The 21,487-nt window shown below is 51.2% G+C and overlaps 1 protein-coding gene across 2 annotated transcripts in view; it reads right to left on the bottom strand.

Moving 5' to 3' along the window:
* Positions 1–21,487, bottom strand: part of STK32C (serine/threonine kinase 32C) — a 79,457-nt gene that overhangs the window by 26,346 nt on the left and 31,624 nt on the right. The window contains exons 1-2 of one of the 2 annotated variants that reach the window (XM_038141310.1): positions 13,253–13,327; positions 2,813–2,868 (exon numbers count right to left, since the gene is read on the bottom strand). Coding sequence is in view for 1 of the 2 variants with exons in the window: in XM_038141312.1 (XP_037997240.1) it covers positions 2,813–2,868 (56 nt within the window). In the remaining variant the exon portion in view is untranslated. Of the gene's footprint in view, positions 1–2,812; positions 2,869–13,252; positions 13,328–21,487 lie in introns of those variants that run through there. The other variant, XM_038141312.1, reaches the window with a different exon arrangement.

Raw genomic sequence — 21,487 nt, 5'->3', positions numbered from 1 at the left:
TGCTAATTGGTGTAAACATGGAATTGAACCTGACCTTCATTTGATTATTTGTGTCTTAAAGCTGATTAAACCCATCTCTAGAAATCAGAAATTGGCCATTTATTGTAGATATGCCTGAGCCACAGCTCTGGGGCTCTCAGGCTCTTCAAAAGGGATTTCTGAGTTCCTTTTTCCTTCCTTTCCTACAGTTCCCACACCAAGATGTCACCATCTGTCCTGAGAGGTGCACAAAGTGACTGTGGAAGGAAATGCTGTGCCCAAGGCCAGCCCAGGCGCTGGCCCCAGTCCTGTCACCATGAGATCACACGGTGCCACAGCTGTCCTGTCACCATGAGATCACACGGTGCCACAGCTGTCCTGTCACCATGAGATCACACGGTGCCACAGCTCCCACAGGTCACTCACACTCCCAGGGTCTACTCGCACACTGGCTCCTAAATATCTGCCTGAATGTGGCCAGGGAGTGCTTTAATCAAGCAAACCAAGTCACTCCCAAACTTTCAGCAACACTTGCCAGGTAGGCAGTTTTATGTTTTCTGTAACGGAATGTGAGTTGTAAATGACTTGGTAAACGCAAAAAGCTTTTCTCAGCGTCAGAGGAAATTCAGCATATTGACAAAGTCATCCAGAAAGATGACAGATGAATCATTTCAGCATTTTGTTGAAAGTGTGTGTACAGTTCTGATGCCTGATAGACTGCTAGGTGCTAGACTCAACCTTTCTGCAGCGCAGAGCGAGCAGCTGCAGGGAGCAGCCACGGGGAGCAGCTCTCTTCTCTGCAGAGCCAAGAGACTCCTGCCCCGGGACAAGAATTGGTTTTTCTCTGTTTCATGTTCTGAGAAGAATTAATTTTCCAGATTCTGCCTCTTAAAAGAATAAACCCTCCTTGTCTGGACAGTTTATATGTGAGGTACGAATCTTCTCCTGTCAGCTTGAAACAAGCTGCTCTTTTTCACTGAGCTTTGGAGTCAGCGCTTGGCCTTTGATAGTGAGCTGAAGACACGAGACCTTGAGTGTTCCTGTTCTCACCAGGAGTGTCTGGGGAGACTTTCTTCAGCTGCTTGCCTTCTCCTCACAGCACAAGGATTGAGCTGGTATTTAATCATTCGCCATCATTCAACAGAAGCCCAGAGATGTGACAGAGCCCTGCTGCACGCTTTCGCCTCTCCTTGCTCCAGGGATGTGGCTGCACAGAGGGGTGAGTGCTTCAAACCACCCCCTCAAACCGTCACCGTGACTTGCACACTGCTGGCAATCCGTTTCCATTACCCTGGAAGTCCCAGGCAGACGTTCTTGGAAGCCCAGCAGGAATTCACGTGGGTGGGGTGTGCCAGAGCAGGGTGATGGATCTCCTGGTGTTCATCAGGGAACTGAGGCTGCATGGGAACATCTTCTCTAGAAAGAAGCACTGGTGGCAGCACTGGGACTGAGTGTCCCCTGTGCTGCCTCTCAGAACAGCAGGATCCTGCCCGTACAGACCACAGCTGATTTTGTGCTGCCACCGTCACACAGCACCAAAACTGCTTAATACACATAAAGTGTTCAAAAAGAGATGTTGGTAACTGGCAGAAATTTGGCTTCTCCTGACCAAACAGGTCTCAGATCTTGTGGGAAATTCCTGCTTTTGCAAAGTTTCCGTCTTCCAGCCATCCAAGTGTAGCAGGCCAGGCTGCTCCCCAGGCCGTGGCCCAGTGGAACAAGACCTCGTCAGGCTGTACCACACAGGGGGAAGGCAAAGGACAGTGTGGCTCATCTCCAGAGCCAGATCTGGACGTTCTCACCCTCGTGGCATCAGCTTTTGATCCAAGTGTGATGGGAGAAACCAGCCAAGATGACCTGACCGCAGGGAAACGCGAGCAGCTGCAGCCTGCCCAGCCCCTCAGCTGTCCTGTTCGTGTGCCCAGCGCAGGGGGACACTTGTGCCACCCGCCCAGCCAGGCTGGGCCCTTGCACAGCTTTGACACTGCACGTTTGCACTATTTCCATGGCCACGTCTCCACGCAAAGCCCCCGTGCTGGCACACACCCCACACCGGCAGGTGACACACCTGGCCCAGCAGTGTCCGGGATCCTCGCTGGCACCGTCCCTCCCAGCCCTCACCCACCCCACACTCGGCTGCTCGGGGGCACCTGCCTGGCAGGTGACAGGACTGCAGGGCTGCCAGCGCAGCCCGTGCTCGTGTGACAGCCCATGAACGCCGTGCTGGCACTGCCAGAGCGGGGGCAAAGGCCAGGGTCACCGCACAGGGCAGAGGAGCAGGGAATGCAAAAGGACTGACACCGGGAAACCAGCAGCAGCCGACTCCCAGAGACACACAGCTTTTTGATCATCACCTCCCACATCCTCCCACATGCTTGGCAGGAAAAGCCAGTTAAAAATAAACAACAAAGCCTCTTCAGCAGAACTGATTTCTGGTTGGGAAAACAGCCCAGGACTTCACAGAACCCTCCTGACCTGTGTGCCAGCTCAGTCAAGCACCAAGGACAGCTTCCAGCACCTTCCTGCCTTGCCAGCCCCGCCACAACCCAGACATCCCCACAGGAAACTGAAAACATAAAGAATATTTGCTGTAAAATGGCCACAATTGTGCTGGTAACTTACAACCCATCTGTTGCACCAAGATGCCAAGAATTACAGCAAAGCCAAATGGCAGCAAGGTATTCTCCTGAACATTCTTCCTGTGTTGACTGAGCAGCCATCATAAAAAAAATACAAAAATAGCCAATTTCAGCCCCGTTACTGTTCCAGTAAACCACGAGTACATAACAGCAGCCACCTGGAAAACCATGCAAGACTGAGAGCTCAAGCCTACCTTGCCAAAGCTTCCCTTCCCAATGGCCCGGAGAATCTGGAAGTGGTCAAAGTTCACTACAAGGTAAAGAAAAAAGAATTTACATTCGTGAATGCTTTACTACAAATAAGCTTGCATTTTAAAGAAGGCAGGGACACAGCTACAGAGCGTTGGCCAAGCTTTAATAAAAGTTTTCCTCTGGGGAGGCTGCGGGACAGCAGCTGCTTTCCCTTCAGGTCTCTTCAGGAGCTGGCAGAGGGTCGGGTGAGGTCACTGAATCAGTGGTTGAGCACAAAGTGAAATACAGCTTCGACCTGGGGGATCCAGGGGGAGCTTCACTGAGCTCAGGGGCAAACTGAGAGGGTGGCAGAGTGCAGAGTGTGCAGGGGAGACCCTGCCCCACACTGTGCCCCTGCCCACTGCCCCTGCCCCACAAACACTGCCCCACAAACACTGCCCCTGCCCCACAAACACTGCCCCTGCCCCATAAACACTGCCCCACAAACACTGCCCCTGCCCCACAAACACTGCCCCTGCCCCACAGACACTGCCCACAAACACTGCCCCATAAACACTGCCCACTGCCCCACAAACACAGCCCCTGCCCCACAAACACTGCCCCCTGCCCCTGCCCCATAAACACTGCCCCTGCCCCACAAACACTGCCCACACCCCTGTGCTCAGCCAGCGCTGGCTGTGCTGCTGGTGGTGCTGCCAAAGGACACTTCAGAGCACAGGGACAGCCCTCCAGTCCCTTCACGTGCAGACCCATCTGGAAGAGATCCATAGTTTTTTCCAGAGCCAGCGTGAGGAGCAATGACAAGAGATGATCGTGCAGCTGTAACACTCAGCCACTGACTCCGTCAGCTGCTGCTGCAAACAACATTATTTTTATACCAAAGTACTGCTGTGATTTAATTTAATATCAGTTTTAAACAAAGAAGACAAGGTGAGGAGGAGCTTGCTGATGGACTGAGCCCACCTGCTCAGATACAGCTGTCAGCCCTTGACAGGGTACCATGAGACCCTCCCCGGGCAGGTGTAAGACTCTGCCCAAAATTGCTTTCTTATCTGCCTCACGATCGTCAAGAAAAAAGGACTGAGACCACCGAAAGAAAGAGGATCCTACATCCTGGTTTGGTGGGGGTTCGCCAAGTTCCCGGGACTGGAACTTGAGTTACTGTACCTCACGCTACACTGCTCCCAGAGAAAAGGACGAGGGGCATCTTGACCTTCCTTCGCCTGCACCGCTCTGTAACAATGGCCTGGAGTTTTCCACCCCCAAGCCTGGCTGGACTCTCTTCTGGAATTACCCTTCGGTGGTCTCCACAGAAGACCCTTCATCTACTGAACAACCACCGTGGCAGATGGACTGAGATGGGAGAAACCACTCCCTCTAAGACTGAGACATGAAATCCCTATGTGGACAAGACTCTTTTTCTCCTCAAGGACTGAAATCTGTAATCTGGGGGGGGGAGGGCGGTGTGTGTGTGTGGAGAACAGCTAATCGAACTGATCATGTTTGCCTGCAGCCAGTGAACCAGGAAAACAATAGCTCTCCCCACTGTTGAGATCACAAGACTATTGCGCTCTTTCTCCCCCTCCTTCCCAACTTTTTACATAAAAGGCCCCTCAAGTCAGCTAGCCTTTCGAGATCTCCCCAACGTGAAGGCGACTCCTCGACTGGACATCGACTGGACTTCGAAGAATTGCATCGCCTCTATGTTGGTAGATATACCTACTCTGTCTTTCCTTCCTTTCCTATAGGGTTCTTCTTTCTCTCTCTCTCTCTCTCTCTCTCTCTCCAGTTCCCTCCAATGCATTTTGCTGTGATTGTTCAATAAAGTACATTGATTTTGTTGCTGCAAACCCCCTTGCCGTGTTGGTGTTTTGTACCCTGAGATCAGATAACGAACCATCACAATCTCGTCCATAAGGACGGATCGTGACATAAAATTGGCGTCACGGACAGGATCCTGGTTGACAGACTCCACTTGGGACTCTGTCTCTGGGATTTCATAAAAGATCTCTCGGTGCAAAAGGGGGAAAACTGTTGTTGTATTTGTCTGTATTTGGACTGTTTGGGAGAGAAAGGGGCGTCTGAGGAAACTAAACAGGGCCTCCCAAACAGGTTAGCCCCTTTGCCTACTCAGGGAAGTGAGGGGAAACACGACAGAGGTTGTGTGTTTAATTTCCCTGCAGTAGTTTTGATCCTCTCACAAAAACCTGCTTTTGTTGTTGTGTTTGTCTGTATTTGGACTGTTTGGGAGAGAAGGGGCGTCTGAGGAAACTAAGCAGAGCCTCCCAAACAGGTTAGCTCCTTCGCCTACCCGGGGAAGTGAGGGGAAACACGACAGAGGTTGTGTGTTTGATTTTCCCCGCAGTAGTTTTGATCCTCTCACAAAAAACTGCTTTGTGTGCATGTGCATGTGTGTGTGTTTGGACTGTCTGGGAAGGAAGAGACTCTCCTGAAGAAACTAAGTAGGGCCTCTCAGACAGATTTTGTCTCTTCAACTACCCAGGGAAGCGAAGGGAAACACAGCAAAGGCTGTGCGGTTTTGTAACTTAAGTTGTACCTCCCTGTCGTAGTTTTGGTCCCTTCACAAAATGACTGAGAACCTCAGTGTAAAAGGTAAAGCTGAATTTTATGCTCTGCTTGGTAAATACAATGCCGCACCTTCTACAGAAGGAGAAGAATGGGCAAACTGCAATTGGTCTAATTTAGAAAATGTTATTAATAAAATATGCTCTCTGCAACATGAAAATAGGCTAAAACTGGGCAAAAATAAGACTATCCTCTGCTCAGTTTTGGGAGCCTGTCTCACAGCAGCTGTAGAAACCCGCTTTAAGCGGAAAAGTGAGGAAATGGCAATAATTGAATCCTTGCAAAATTTAGTCGAAATTCTGCAAAAACAACTTAATGAAGATAGAAATGAAATTTACACACTAAGAGCTGCACTTAGAAGGGAACAAGCTAAAAACACACATAGTTCTGATTCCTCTACAGAGGCAGAAGAAAAAGAAGTTCCACACATCAAACAAATATATCCACACAAAGAACTTGAGGCAGCGAAAATCCTCGGCGAGCACTGTTGTCCTCGCTTGAGACCATTAGTTAAAACAGAATATAACTATATCAATGATGAGGATTTTGACCCGCACATAACCACCAAGGAAAACCCATATACTGCTACTGAATTAACAAAACTTGCAAAGGAGTATGGGCTTCTCTCCCACAAATCAGAAACAGAATACATATGTCAAGTGTCTCTCCCTGGGGGAGATCAAAAGTCCCTGACTCAGTGCACAGCTCATCGGGCAGAGGGGCTTAACCCCTTGGAAAGGGGAGACCTTTTAACCATAGCTGGTACCCCTGACCAACTCCCGGAAAACATTCACAAAACTGGCTGCCTGCAAATGATTCGTGAAAAGAAACTAATTCCTAGTTCTGAGTTACCAATGCAATCACCTGTAAAGCCTGAAATTATAGCCTCTTTAATGCAAGGGCTTCCAGGAACATTTGAACCTATAGCAATTTTCCCTCAAAAAACTATAGCAGCCCTGGACCCTATCCATCCTCCAGATCCCTACCAGGTGGAGTGGGAACTTGCCTCTTCACAACTATCGGTACACATCTTGCAGTGGGGTTCTGAGGGTCCGACAAAGCCTGTTTGTTTCTATTCCCATGGTTTCAAAGATGCTGAGAAAGGATACTCTACCTGGGAAGGAGGGTTGTCTGTGGTTAGCTTAACTCTTATAGAAGTGGATAAAAACTTAGCAATACCCAAAACTGAGAGCCTGGGCAGCAGCCAAGACAAACTTGCCTCTGTGATTAAAGCAACCCCTCCTTTCTCCCCCGCTTCTGCTAACAGAGAGGAAGAAAGCAGTGCACAAGTGAAAAAACTGTTAACTATTTGGACTACTTTCCAACATGAGGGACAAAATTATTTCCTTGTCTGTATTTATACTGAGTCCTATGCTGTGTTTTTATTTGTGTTGGTCCAGGCCGATGCTTTCAAAGGAGTTACCAGAGATAATACTGTTAAAGCAATGCAGGGATGGTTTGGAATTTTCCTAAAACCACAGGAAATTCAATCTGATAATGTTTCTCACTTTACTGTCCAAGATGTGCAGGATTGGGCAAAAGGTGAAGGGGTTAAATGGATTTCTCACACCTCTTACTATAGATGGGGGGTTAATGGGTGTCCCAAAATCACTGCTTTTTGCCCAACAGCTCCAAGCATAATTCCTTCACTACAGGAACCAGATGACTTCAAGAACCCAGCACATTGCCCTGGACAACCTGTTTGGGTGGACTCCCCTGCTACAGGGGAAGTACCACTGATATTAAAAACCTTTCTGACAATTCCATCGTTCTAACTTTTCCTGCCTCTTTGTGGCAGAGTTTGTTGTGTTTGCTTTTACAGAAGAATTCCGAGGGACAACATGAAGACCTGATAAACCATGACAACACTGGCGCTGGACAACAAAAATAATGTTTTCCCTTCCCTTTATGGTAACACCAGGTGATGATATTACATATAACGTGTAAATTATTTGAACTTAAGTAAATTGGCTGCTATCAAACGTTTTGCCAAATTGGGAAAAAATAAATATAGATGACCACAAATTGGTGATTGATGCACTAAGTGCTACTCAAAACAATGTCTCTTTAGCTCTCAGCTGTATCCAGGCTCAACTGTGGATGCAGTCAGTTTCTGCTTCAATTATAAGAGAAGGGGAAGAAGGCACCTTTCCTACTGAGATTCGGAAAATAGTTTGGGAAAGTGCCACTGATTTCGAAAGAGAATTCCAATCCTGGTGGAATCTGGTGAACTTTACCTATGACCCCATTACAAACACTGCCACAGCTTTTGTGTTAACGATACGCAATGCTTCTGTACATTTCATATTCCCTATTATCCCATTAGGACTGAATCACGGTGGAGCCATTCTCTATCCTTCTGGACATAGGGAATGGGCCCGCCACGTTGGTAACAAATGGCAAACTGTTAACCTGGAATCTTGTATTGTCCGAGAACAACAAGGGTTCATCTGTGAAAGCAATGCAATAACCGCTCAGGATATTTGTTTAGACACAGAGCAAAACATCTGTCATTTTGAAATTCATCCTAACGAGACTTCTAAAACAATTTTAATATACATAGGCAACGGATGTGCATGCTTTAGAACTGCTTGTGATATTGTATCTGTAGAAGATGTACTCGTAGATACCAGTAATCATTCAAATTTTTGTGCTTGTAACTTTACTAAGATTGCAGGATGTGATTTTTCCTATGAAGCTCCAGTTACGTCTCACTACCTTTTGCAATCCAATTACACGCTGATCCACAAATTAGAACCCACTCCCATCGGGATGAACCTCACATTGGTAAGACAACTGTTGCTCCACCAGGACCTGAGCGAGATTTTGGAAAAGATCAAGAAAAACGGACAAAAAACCTTGGTGACTGTTCATCACAATGTAAAACAGATACACCGTGTCCTGGAAAGAGTAAAGAGATGCCGAGCACCAGTGGTGGAACACTCTTTTCGGGTGGTCACCAACTGCCACAAGTGTCCTGAATACCATGTGTCATCCCATTGTTGTTCTTCTCATTCTAGTTTTGATTGGTTTTGTTCTATCCATAATCTTGTTCGTAATGAATTGGAGAATGATGAAACGGCTAACTAGGCTGACAGCTATAATCAATGCTCACAACTTGGCTGATGTTTTCAATACTGTAGACATTCCTAAGACTGTTGACACAAAATGGGTATAAACTAGAATATGCATTTTGGAACAATCATTAGTTTCCTTTTAATGATTTTGTAAGAATTATTCTGATTCATAGTGAATTATTTGGATAAAATCATTTAGAGATTATTTCTAAATCAATTGTGATTTAATTTTGCTTTTGCTTTTAATTGTTTATGATTTATTTTGATTGTTTAAGAATATTGTTTTGAAAATCAATTGTGATTTAATTTTGCTTTTGCTTTTCAATTGTTTAATATTGTTTTGAATTGATATTAATCATGTTGAACAATTGCTTCCCTTCTTTTTCTTTTTCTCTCTTTTCCTATTTTCCATTTTCCTCTTTTTCTCTCTCTCTTTTTCCCCCTTCTGTCATACTGTGTCTGTTTTCCGAGGTATACTACCGACATATGAGCCCCGCTGATGAAGACAATCGTGAGTCACGGGGTGGTGTAAGACTCTGCCCAAAATTGCTTTCTTATCTGCCTCACGATCGTCAAGAAAAAAGGACTGAGACCACCGAAAGAAAGAGGATCCTACATCCTGGTTTGGTGGGGGTTCGCCAAGTTCCCGGGACTGGAACTTGAGTTACTGTACCTCACGCTACACTGCTCCCAGAGAAAAGGACGAGGGGCATCTTGACCTTCCTTCGCCTGCACCGCTCTGTAACAATGGCCTGGAGTTTTCCACCCCCAAGCCTGGCTGGACTCTCTTCTGGAATTACCCTTCGGTGGTCTCCACAGAAGACCCTTCATCTACTGAACAACCACCGTGGCAGATGGACTGAGATGGGAGAAACCACTCCCTCTAAGACTGAGACATGAAATCCCTATGTGGACAAGACTCTTTTTCTCCTCAAGGACTGAAATCTGTAATCTGGGGGGAGGAGGGCGGTGTGTGTGTGTGGAGAACAGCTAATCGAACTGATCATGTTTGCCTGCAGCCAGTGAACCAGGAAAACAATAGCTCTCCCCACTGTTGAGATCACAAGACTATTGCGCTCTTTCTCCCCCTCCTTCCCAACTTTTTACATAAAAGGCCCCTCAAGTCAGCTAGCCTTTCGAGATCTCCCCAACGTGAAGGCGACTCCTCGACTGGACATCGACTGGACTTCGAAGAATTGCATCGCCTCTATGTTGGTAGATATACCTACTCTGTCTTTCCTTCCTTTCCTATAGGGTTCTTCTTTCTCTCTCTCTCTCTCTCTCTCTCTCTCCAGTTCCCTCCAATGCATTTTGCTGTGATTGTTCAATAAAGTACATTGATTTTGTTGCTGCAAACCCCCTTGCCGTGTTGGTGTTTTGTACCCTGAGATCAGATAACGAACCATCACAATCTCGTCCATAAGGACGGATCGTGACAGCAGGGGACCCTCAGGGACCCTCAGCATTCCTGACACAGGTCTGCAGGAAAAGAAATGCTCGCATGGGCTTGGGGGTTTGCAGCATAAGATGGTCAACAATGAGCACTGAGCCTGTTGGCTGGCCACAGAGACCAAAACCACTCAGGAGGAGTGGGAACAAAGAATTCACTATAAATATTACGAGTCCCACTCCCAGATCTTAAATAAATGCACATCTGTCATCTCTGAGGATGAATCAAGAGCCCACGCATGCCCATGGAGTTCCTATTACCCTTTTGTGCTAGGCTTATATCCAAAATATTGTTATTGTCACTTTTGTGGGACGTTTTCTGCAGGAGAGCTCAGAAAACTTTGCCAAATGAAACCGAGAACAGAATCTGGGCCAGCTCGTACCCCGTGTGTCCCTGCACTCCCAGCTCCCTCCCTCGGGCATGCTGAAGGGCAGAAGCACCACGACTGCTCCACGGTTACTTGGTTTAGCTGACTGTGTGGTGATCAAAGGCTGCACTCCTTGACCTTGGAGAAGGATCTTATCCCACCCTTAATGACTCTGTGATCTGCCCGGGAGCTCTCCAGGAGACCCCACAACAGACCCCATGGGGACACCAGTGTCCCCACAACCTTCTGGCAGCCTCCCACGTCTCTGGGGGAAGGGCTCAGCTCCACGGGAGCTGTGTCACCTCCCCATCACCTCCCTCCTCTGTGGGCCTTTTGTTTCAGCAGCGATTTCATTGAGGATTTTCCTACCACCCCAGCTAGAGGGGCTGCAGTGAGTAATGCAAAACTGCAGCTTCAGCTTCATAAATATTCTGTCTGAAATCTTCTGGCCGAAGCACTTGGAGCAACAGATCAAATGTTCTCCACGTGCAATCAAATCCACTGGCCGACCTCCCTTCACCAAGAGGATGCCCAGCTGCAGGGAGCCCCTTGGAAGGGCAGCCTCTTCTCGACAATTAAACCATGTGCAAGTGCTCAGGATCTGCCATCCCTCCAGGAGGAGAGCTTTTGATCATTCTTTGTTATGATGTTTGGAATATTGTGTAAAAAGGCACTGCCACTGAGAAAACAAACCCCAAAGTGTCATTTCCATGTATCCATGACTACAACTGATCTGGGGAGCCTGCTCGAGTCAGCAGGCAGGAAACAAACCCAGATATGAATATTCACCAGGCCCTTGAACCTATCAGAAGAGATGTCACTTTTAATACATTAATACAGAGTTCTGCTGATGGGGAGTTCGGATGATGCACTGACTGGTTTCTCAGTTCCAGTACTTTCTGCAGGATTCAGTAGGCAATCTGATAATTCTGTGAAAGTAAACGATTCCATGATTACACGATCCCAATAAAGCAAAAGCAATCTCAGCATGTGAAGAAGAAAATCATAGTAGCAGTGTGCTGCTTTTTGTGCACAACACAGTGGATTACTAAGAATGTTAACTTATCACTACGGACTAGGTGATTATCCCTAAAATAGAAATCCTGAACCTGCCTGGAACAACTGCGTGTGCTCCAGAGGGTCCGCTCTCCGTGCTGACAGGAGAAAGCTGTCACTCACCCGCAGCCAGCAGAGCTGACTGACTCTCTGGGGGCACTGCTACGAGCCTGAGTCACAGACACCGGCACAGGCACTGGGGGCAGGAGCAGGAGGGGACAGCTGCTGCCTGTTCAGGCCCTGCTCACTGCTGCTCTGCTCCTGCTGCCTCCCCAGCCCTGCTCACCCCTGCTCTGCTCCTGCTGCCTGTCCCAACCCTGCTCACCACTGCTCTGCTGCCTGTCCCAGCCCTGCTCACCCCTGCTCTGCTCCTGCTGCCTGTCCCAGCCCTGCTCACCCCTGCTCTGCTCCTGCTGCCTGTTCAGCCCTGCTCACCCCTGCTCTGCTCCTGCTGCCTGTCCCAGCCCTGCTCTGCTCCTGCTGCCTCCCCGGCCCTGCTCACCCCTGCTCTGCTCCTGCTGCCTGTCCAGCCCTGCTCACCCCTGCTCTGCTCCTGCTGCCTCCCCAGCCCTGCTCACCCCTGCTCTGCTCCTGCTGCCTGTTCAGCCCTGCTCACCCCTGCTCTGCTCCTGCTGCCTGTCCAGCCCTGCTCACCCCTGCTCTGCTCCTGCTGCCTGTCCAGCCCTGCTCACCCCTGCTCTGCTCTGCTGCCTGTCCCAGCCCTGCTCTGCTCCTGCTGCCTCCCCAGCCCTGCTCACTGCTGCTCTGCTCCTGCTGCCTGTCCCAGCCCTGCTCACCCCTGCTCTGCTCCTGCTGCCTGTCCAGCCCTGCTCACCACTGCTCTGCTCCTGCTGCCTGTCCCAACCCTGCTCTGCTCCTGCGCCTGTCCCAGCCCTGCTCACCCCTGCTCTGCTCCTGCACGGCTCCAGCAGCCGCACTCTGGAGGGGCAGGAATTGCCCTGGCTTCAGGAGGAGCCAGAGTCCCTCACGAGAGGGGGACAGGGACCTGGAAACCTGGGGGCTTTAGGAAGCATGTCTGTACCGAGAGGCTGCTCAAGGCCTCCTGCAGACATGGTGATGATCCAAGCCTGGCCGGGCTCAGGAGGCACTTGCACGATGCCCTTAATGCCATGCTTTGGCTTTGGGCAGTCCTGAATCACCAAACTAGGCACTAGATCAGTCCAGGTGAGTGGGACTAGGGGGTGCCTTACAAGTGAAAATATTCTGTTCCTCTGTCCCATCCCATCCCAAACCCACCCGCAATGTGCAAACGGGAGGAGCTGACGTGCCACCACGCCCAGCCCGTGCCCTGAGCTGTGTGCGGCGCCCCGCGGGTGCTCCCTCGGCTCCTGACAAGAACAGGACCCCGGGGGTGCTCCCTCGGCTCCCCACAAGAACAGGACCCCGGGGGTGCTCCCTCGGCTCCCCACAAGAACAGGACCCCGCGGGTGCTCCCTCGGCTCCTGACAAGAACAGGACCCCGCGGGTGCTCCCTCTGCTCCCCACAAGAACAGGACCCCGCGGGTGCTCCCTCGGCTCCTGACAAGAACAGGACCCCGCGGGTGCTCCCTCGGCTCCTGACAAGAACAGGACCCCGCGGGTGCTCCCTCGGCTCCCCACAAGAACAGGACCCCGCGGGTGCTCCCTCGGCTCCCCACAAGAACAGGACCCCGCGGGTGCTCCCTCGGCTCCCCACAAGAACAGGACCCCGCGGGTGCTCCCTCTGCTCCTGACAAGAACAGGACGCTCCCCGCTCCCCCGACTCCCCCAGCAGCTCCCCACGGACGTGGCTCCTCCGCAGGGGAGGGAGCCGCGGCACAGGAGACGCTGGCATTCGCCATGTGCCGCTTCCAGGCTCTCCCTGGCGCCGAGTGACAAACCGTGAATCACAAATAAAGATGAATACCATAGCCTGGCTTTGTTCTCCAGTTCCAGGAACGCGTGACAAGCGGGATGGCAGGGATGGCAGGGATGGCAGGGATGGCAGGGCTCCACGTGCCCACAGGACCTCCCCAAACCTCACGCAGCCCAGCCCTGCCCACTGCACAGCAGAGCGCCAGGTGCTGCTCTGACACCCCTGCAATTAAGATCTCACTGTAATCACAAGATGTACTGTGGGATAAAGCGGGCTGGATACACAGCTTCCACTTGCCAGTGAAACAGAGAGAATGAGGAATACATTATACATTTCCCAGCAAAAACTCATTAAACAGAAAGATGAGGGATGCAAAAAAAAAAAAAAAAGAGGGCTTTGTCTTCACTATTTTAAAATTATTAATGTTTTCATTATTTTTTGCTGTTTATTCTGCATTTATTTGCAAGATACCTAAAAGTAACACTTCAGAGACACAGCGGACTCCCAGTGAGCGTTCAACATCAGGAGCTGGTACTAATCTCCAGCAGCAGGAGAACAATACAGTAGGATGCAGTTAGTAAACCTGGTCTACAACACCCTCAAATCTGGGGGAGCCAGCACAATAAATCACACATTAAGGTTCAAGTCAACCTTTTACTCCTCAGCTGCAGGTTTTCCAGCATCATTAATACCAACAGGGACGTTTAACTCCAAGAATGATTCTCTTCAACACTAAAGGCCTACGAAATGATTATTTTAATGTTGTAACAGCAAATGTGTCAGGGCAGTATGACAGGATCCACTTTCCATCAATGTATTTGCAGACATTAGCATAATTAATAGCATTCCTCTACCCACTGTCTTTCCAGAAGCACCCCAGTAACTGACGTAGAAACACTAAACTGTGGCCACAGAAAGCACAAGTTTGCTGCCCGAAATGCTGAGAGTTTCATCTGGCAGGAAGGAGAGTGCCAGCTTTGCTGCAAAGCCACCGCACTCAGGGTGACACGGGAGGTGAGGCCACCTCGGGCAGGGACAGAGGGGCACGGCAGGCAGGGCAAGAGGACAGGACAGGAACGGGCAGGATGGAGAGATGGGAGGATTTGGGGCAGCTCTGGAGCCACGGGGGCCTGGGCAGGGACGGGCACAGAAGGGAAGGAGGCAGAGCCCACGCGGGGAGCAGCAGCACCACGGCACACAGAGAGCATCCCCAAGGATGGGATGAGCTGCCAGCAATAGCAGGGAGAGGGGCAGGACAAGGGAGGGATGGGAGGACTCACTGGAAAAGCTTTCAAAGGATCAGCCCGGGAGAACTGGGAAGGTGGGGAAGATCAGAGGTGAGGTTTGTGCTCAAACGCAGAGGTGTTGATGGAGAGAGGGAGCAAAGGGCCTTGGGGAGAGACGTCAGAGTCCCTGCCCAGCCTGAAACCCCTGGAACACAAGGCATCCCACTTGCTGCAGCCAGAGGGCCCACGCAGGGCAGGGCACCACTGCTTTCCCTGCTGTCCCTGCAGAAAGCACAAGGTTTGGTCTCCAGCATCTCGGGCCAATCTGTTTTGCCTATTCCTAGCCACAGAGAAGATTACACAGGTGAGGGAAATGGAAATGCAGTGTAATATGGCTGTCAGGAACCCCAAGTGAGCATTCACTACCCTGGGATCCAGGGAATGCTAGGAGATAATGGAAGAAATTAAAGGTACAATGCCAGCCCAGGGCTGTAAATGAGCCCCTTTAGGAACCACAGACTCAAACAAACCTACTATTAGGAAGCAACTCTAAAGTCATGTAAAACCAGAGGCTTATTGTATAATTAAAAATGAGTCCCTGCAACTCCTAAGGAATCAAATGCACCATGCAAAGCAGCTGCTAAGTCAGTTTAGGAAGACTGGGTAATGGATATGCAAAACAAAAATGTTTGCATTGGCCAGAAACTGTTCCTAAACAGCAAAAAAAACCCTTTGCATTGGCCAGGAGCCCTTGCAAAGAGTGTGAGCACGTTGCATTCACCTGGTCTCCATCAGCGAGCTCAGGGGGCGCTGGAGATGGAGAAGGAAAGCCAGCACCTCATCCCTTGCGCTCCACGTGCTTGACCAGTGTTAGAAAAACACGAGTTACTGTGCAACAGCTACCCAGGGGGGCCAGCAGGCACTCATTAACCAGCTGAGCCCTGGCTGGTGCAGGTTAACGAGCGCTAAATGAGTTCACAGTGGTCCCAGAAGCACGGGAGATTTGTTCACACGCACAGGCAGGGCGAGCAGGGCTGCCCTCTCAGCAATCAGGGCTCGGGGACAGCACGTTTTGGGGCGGGCTGCAGCTCCAAGAAGAGTGCCCAGGGCCACGAGGCCAGCAGCAAGGACGGCTCTGTTTCCCGTGCTGCCACGTGTCTGGCCGGTGCTTCCACAAGGGCACTGCCCCTCGGCAAAACTGCCTGGAAAATGATCCATTTTACAGGTACCGCCGGTTAAACAGCCTCCAGGGAACCACAGAGCACAGCTGCTGCGAAAACAAAGCTCACTGCAGCCCCCACCCCGCCCACGAGCACCCAGGAACCCTGCAGGGCCAGGGCTCACCTTCCCTGCCACAGCGAGGGCAGGAGCTGGGCTGGCAGGGGACAGGGACAGCCACCCCCAGCGCGGCTGCCCGGGAGCACTGCAGGAGCCACTGCACACCTGGACACACCTTCCTCCTGCTCCCAGGGACAGCCACTGCACACCTGGACACACCTTCCTCCTGCTCCCAGGGACAGCCACTGCACACCTGGACACACCTTCCTCCTGCTCCCAGGGACAGCCACTGCACACCTGGACACACCTTCCTCCTGCTCCCAGGGACAGCCACTGCACACCTGGACACACCTTCCTCCTGCTGCTCCCTGGGACAGCCACTGCACACCTGGACACACCTTCCTCCTCCTGCTCCCTGGAGCAGCCACTGCACACCTGGACACACCTTCCTCCTGCTGCTCCCTGGGACAGCCACTGCACACCTGGACACACCTTCCTCCTGCTGCTCCCAGGGACAGCCACTGCACACCTGGACACACCTTCCTCCTCCTGCTCCCTGGAGCAGCCACTGCACACCTGGACACACCTTCCTCCTGCTGCTCCCTGGAGCAGCCACTGCACACCTGGACACACCTTCCTCCTGCTCCCAGGGACAGCCACTGCACACCTGGACACACCTTCCTGCTGCTCCCAGGGACAGCCACTGCACACCTGGACACACCTTCCTTCACCTGCTCCCAGGGACAGCCACTGCACACCTGGACACACCTTCCTCCTGCTGCTCCCAGGGACAGCCACTGCACACCTGGACACACCTTCCTCCTGCTGCTCCCTGGAGCAGCCACTGCACACCTGGACACACCTTCCTCCTGCTGCTCCCAGGAGCAGCCACTGCACACCTGGACACACCTTCCTCCTGCTGCTCCCAGGAGCAGCCACTGCACACCTGGACACACCTTCCTCCTCCTGCTCCCAGGAGCAGCCACATCCTGGGCCAGAGCCAGCACGGATCTGGGATGGAAAACCTCCTATGCAGCTGGAAGAAACCCTCCCTGGCAAATAACCAAAGCCCCTTGTCACACTGAGCCTGGAGCACAGCAGAGCTGAAGCCGTTTGAGCCCAGAGCCGTGGTCTGGGCTGGAAGCTCACTGGAGCCTCACAGGGATGAGAGGAGCCCAGCTCCAGCCAGCTCCTGGGTTGAGCTGCCGTGCCAGAGCCATGGTCTGGGCTGGAAGCTCACTGAAACTTCACCAGGAGTGCCAGGAGCCCAGCTCCAGCCAGCTCCTGGGCTGAGCTGCCGTGCCAGAGCCGTGGTCTGGGCTGGAAGGATTGCCCACTGAATCCTCACAGGAGTGAGAGGAGCCCAGCTCCTGGGCTGAGCTGCAGTGCCACAGCCATGGGCTGGGCTGGAAGCTCACTGGAGCCTCACCAGGAGTGCCAGGAGCCCAGCTCCAGCCCAGCTCCAGGGTTGAGCTGCAGTGCCAGAGCCATGGTCTGGGCTGGAAGCCCACTGAATCCTCACAGGAGCCCAGCTCCAGCCAGCTCCAGGGCTGAGCTGCCGTGCCAGAGCCCAGGCTGTCCCCAGACCCAGCCTGCAGGCAGTCCCCAGCAGCACCCACGGGTGGGCAGCACCAGCAGCTCCTGCCCCACAGCAGCAGTCCCAGCACTGCACTTCTTGGGTTGTTGCTTTTTTCTTTACTTCCACCAAGAAGAAAATTTTATTTCAAGGAACTATAATTGATTTACGGGAAAAAAAAATTAGAAAGCCTTTATAGCACATGTTTTTAGTAGCATAATGTTAGCAATAAACAGCTGCTGGATGTTACTTAATGTTTCTGCAGCATATGCTAGGAATGATAAATGGCTGAGTTTCGGTGCCTCATGAAAGATTGAGGCTGTGCCACGTTCAGGGCTCGGCGGGGACTGCTAAAATCCCCAAAGTGAGCAGAAGCACCTTGTAAAGCTACGTTAAAATTAATTTTTAGACAAATTAATTCCAGCCAGGTTTGTAAAGTTGGCTGGAACAGGACACTGAATTAATTGCCTCCATTCATTTGTTTACAACGTGTAAAATTGTCTCTTCTGGAGTGTTTTCAATACTGGCCATGCCAGCACTTTTCAGCACAAAAAAGACTCTTTTGCAGTTGTATTTTAAAAGGTATAAAAGGAATAAAAAGTTACACAAAATTAAGTGATTGAGCTCAATTTCATTTCTCCTCTGAAAAAAATCTGAATTTCAGGTGAAATATCCAAACTGGGTATTATTCACCATTTCTGTGAGTGCTACTCTCAGCTCCTCACCCTGCTCCACATCCTGACTGTGCAGCAGGGACTCCCCAGCCCTGGCCAGCACTCCCCACAGGCCACAGGGAACACACTCTGCTTTGGGGGAAAACTCATTCAAAAATAAAAAAAGCTTAATCATAGAATCACAGAATCATTAAGGCTGGAAAAGACCTTTGAGCTCACCCAGTCCAGCCATCCCCAGCACCACCATGGTCACCAGTCACCCTCAGCTGCCACATCCACTCGGATTTTGAACACTTCCAGGGATGGGGACTCCACCACTGGCAGCTGTGTAACAGCCCTTTCCATGAATAATTTCCCAAATTACACCCTGAGCTGCCCTGGACCAGCCTGGGGCCGTTCCCTCTGCTCCTGTCCCTGTTCCCTGGAGCAGAGCCCGACCCCCCGGCTGTCCCCTCCTGGCAGGAGCTGTGCAGAGCCACAAGGGCCCCCTGAGCCCCCTTTGCTCCAGGCTGAGCCCTTTCCCAGCTCCCTCGGGAACTCTGCAGCCCCTTCCCAGCTCCTCAGGATTCTCCAGCCCCTTCCCAGCTCCCTCAGCCCCTCCCGGGGCTCCAGTCTCTTCCCAGCTCCGTTCCCCTCTGCACACTCCAGGCCCTCAATGCCCAACAGAAGGCTGAGAGCAGTTTGGGGTCGTTGCCATTTCCATTCAAACTAAAAGCTGACAAGCAGCTTTGCTCAGCACAGCAGGAGGTTTGGGTTCATCAGCCTGGGCTCACGCCCGTCCCTGGGAAAACATCCATGGTTTCATGCAGGTTCTGCACGCTCTGGCTCTTCAGCGCCCAGGTTTGCTGAGCAAGCCCAGCTTAAACACAATTAGGAGCTCTCACAGGGATGCAAAAGCCTTTAGTAATCAGAAATAAAATCCAGCCAGCAGACGTACACTGCTTCCAGGAAGAAACTCATCACTACTATTCTAAGCCAGCTCAGTCCTCCAGGTCTATGAGACCATGGATAGCAACACCTGATGAAGCAGAAGCCCACAGGGGACCCTTGTGATGAAGCAGAAAGCTTGAGGAGGAAGAAATGAAGAAAATATTGTTGAAATCTGTAATAAAATTCAGGACATGGAAGTTCAAGAGGCATCTCAAATATTAAATTAAAAGACATGTGGCAGAGGTGGGTGAGAGAGTCACAGCATCCCAGACTGGACTGGGTAAGAAGGGACCCCAAATGCCCCCCAGAGCCACCCCTGCCATGGCAGGGACACCTCCCAGTGTCCCAGCTGCTCCAGCCCCAGTGTCCAGCCTGGCCTGGGGCACTGCCAGGGATCCAGGGGCAGCCCCAGCTGCTCTGGGCACCCTGTGCCAGGGCCTCACCTTCCTCAGAGGGAAGAAATCCTCCAGTATATCCAAACTAAATTTAACCTTTGTCAGTTTAATCTTTTAAAATCAAATAAAGTAATTGAATTAGAAATCCCTTTGAGGCAGGATTTTCCCCCCCTTTATGGGATCTGTGTGTGTAGCCTCATGGGATCCCAGTGCAACAGCTCATGTCCTTAAATTTAACTCCAATAAATGTTTTTTAGCAAGAGAGGGTTTATGTTACTGCAGCCCTCTCAGAGCAGTCCTCCCTTAAGTACCAGGGCACCCTTGTGTTTTACCATCAGCCCCAGCACCCAGAACACACCAGGGGTGGAGACTGAAGATGCCCAAGCCCTCAGCACTCCCCTCCTGGCCCAGGCTCTGCAGAGGCTGGATTGGACCCTCGACTCACCCCTTCATCACAGCCATCCTCATCAGACCCGTCACTCATAAAATATAGATACTGCAGCACTCCTCAGCCTCCACACTGGAGCAGAAGCCTGCCCTGCACCCTCGAGCTGCAGCTGAACTGTAAAATATTTCAGCCCATCCAGAGATGCTGGGTGAATTCTGGAGGCGGGACACCAGCAGGGCTGGCAGCTGAGCTTAGGCAACCCCAAATTTAGGTGGAAGGAGGATGTGTCTGAAGACCTGCTGAGAGCTGGTGCCTCTGGATTCCCATCCTGAGGACACCACCAGCGCCGTTCCCCTGCCAACAGGGAGAGAGGGAGAGGGGCCCTAGAGCCAGGAGGAGCAGAGCCAGCTGCTCTTATGGCAGCCTGGCCTACAGCCATGGTCCTGGCTGGCTCTGCCTTTGGCAGCCACTCCAGTGGGATGTGGGATGGAATCCCCAGGAGGAAGGGAAGGATCAGCATCCCACAGCCCATGCTGCAGGGGCAAAAGTGATGACAGGGACCTGCCAGCCCCTGTGGTTCACCTTACCCTGGGCACACACAGCAGGAGCTCTGCTGGGCTCTCTTCTAAACACAAGCAGGAAAACAATTGATGGCAGGTTTAACTGCTCTGTGGGGAAGCAATTCCACCAGCCAACTCCACTGCCTTGAATGAAATTTCCAGAAGGCACAGCACTGGAAGGCAGTGGGGCAGGAGCCGCTGGCTACTGAGCCACCGAGCTCAATCTTGCCCCATCCATCCATCCATCCATCCATCCATCCATCATCCATCATCCATCATCTATCATCCATCCATCCATCCATCCATCCATCCATCCATCCATCCATCCATCATCCATCATCCATCATCTATCATCCATCCATCCATCCATCATCCATCCATCATCCATCATCCATCCATCATCCATCCATCATCCATCCATCATCCATCATCCATCCATCATCCATCCATCATCCATCCATCCATCCATCCATCCATCATCCATCCATCATCCATCATCCATCCATCATCCATCCATCATCCATCCATCATCCATCATCCATCATCCATCCATCATCCATCCATCATCCATCCATCATCCATCCATCCATCCATCCATCCATCATCCATCCATCATCCATCCATCCATCATCCATCATCCATCCATCCATCCATCATCATCCATCATCCATCATCCCTCCATCATCCATCATCCATCCATCATCCATCCATCATCCATCCATCATCCATCCATCCATCCATCATCCATCATCCATCATCCATCCATCATCCATCCATCATCCATCCATCATCCATCATCCATCATCCATCCATCATCCATCCATCATCCATCCATCATCCATCCATCCATCCATCATCCATCCATCCATCATCCATCCATCATCCATCCATCATCCATCCATCATCCATCCATCATCCATCCATCATCCATCCATCCATCATCCATCATCCATCCATCCATCCATCATCCATCCATCATCCATCATCCCTCCATCATCCATCATCCATCCATCATCCATCCATCATCCATCATCCAACCATCCATCCATCATCCATCCATCATCTATCCATCCATCATCCATCATCCATCATCCATCCATCCATCATCCATCCATCCATCCTCCATCCATCCATCATCCATCATCCATCCATCATCTATCATCCATCATCCATCCATCCATCATCCATCCATCATCCATCCATCCATCCATCCATCCATCCATCATCCATCCATCATCCATCACCCATCCATCATCCAT

The sequence above is a fragment of the Motacilla alba genome, chromosome 6, assembly GCF_015832195.1.
Source record: "Motacilla alba alba isolate MOTALB_02 chromosome 6, Motacilla_alba_V1.0_pri, whole genome shotgun sequence".
Taxonomy (NCBI): Eukaryota; Metazoa; Chordata; class Aves; order Passeriformes; family Motacillidae; genus Motacilla; species Motacilla alba.
The sequence above is the reverse complement of the archived record's forward strand: the minus strand, read 5'-3'. Positions and strand labels throughout refer to the sequence as shown.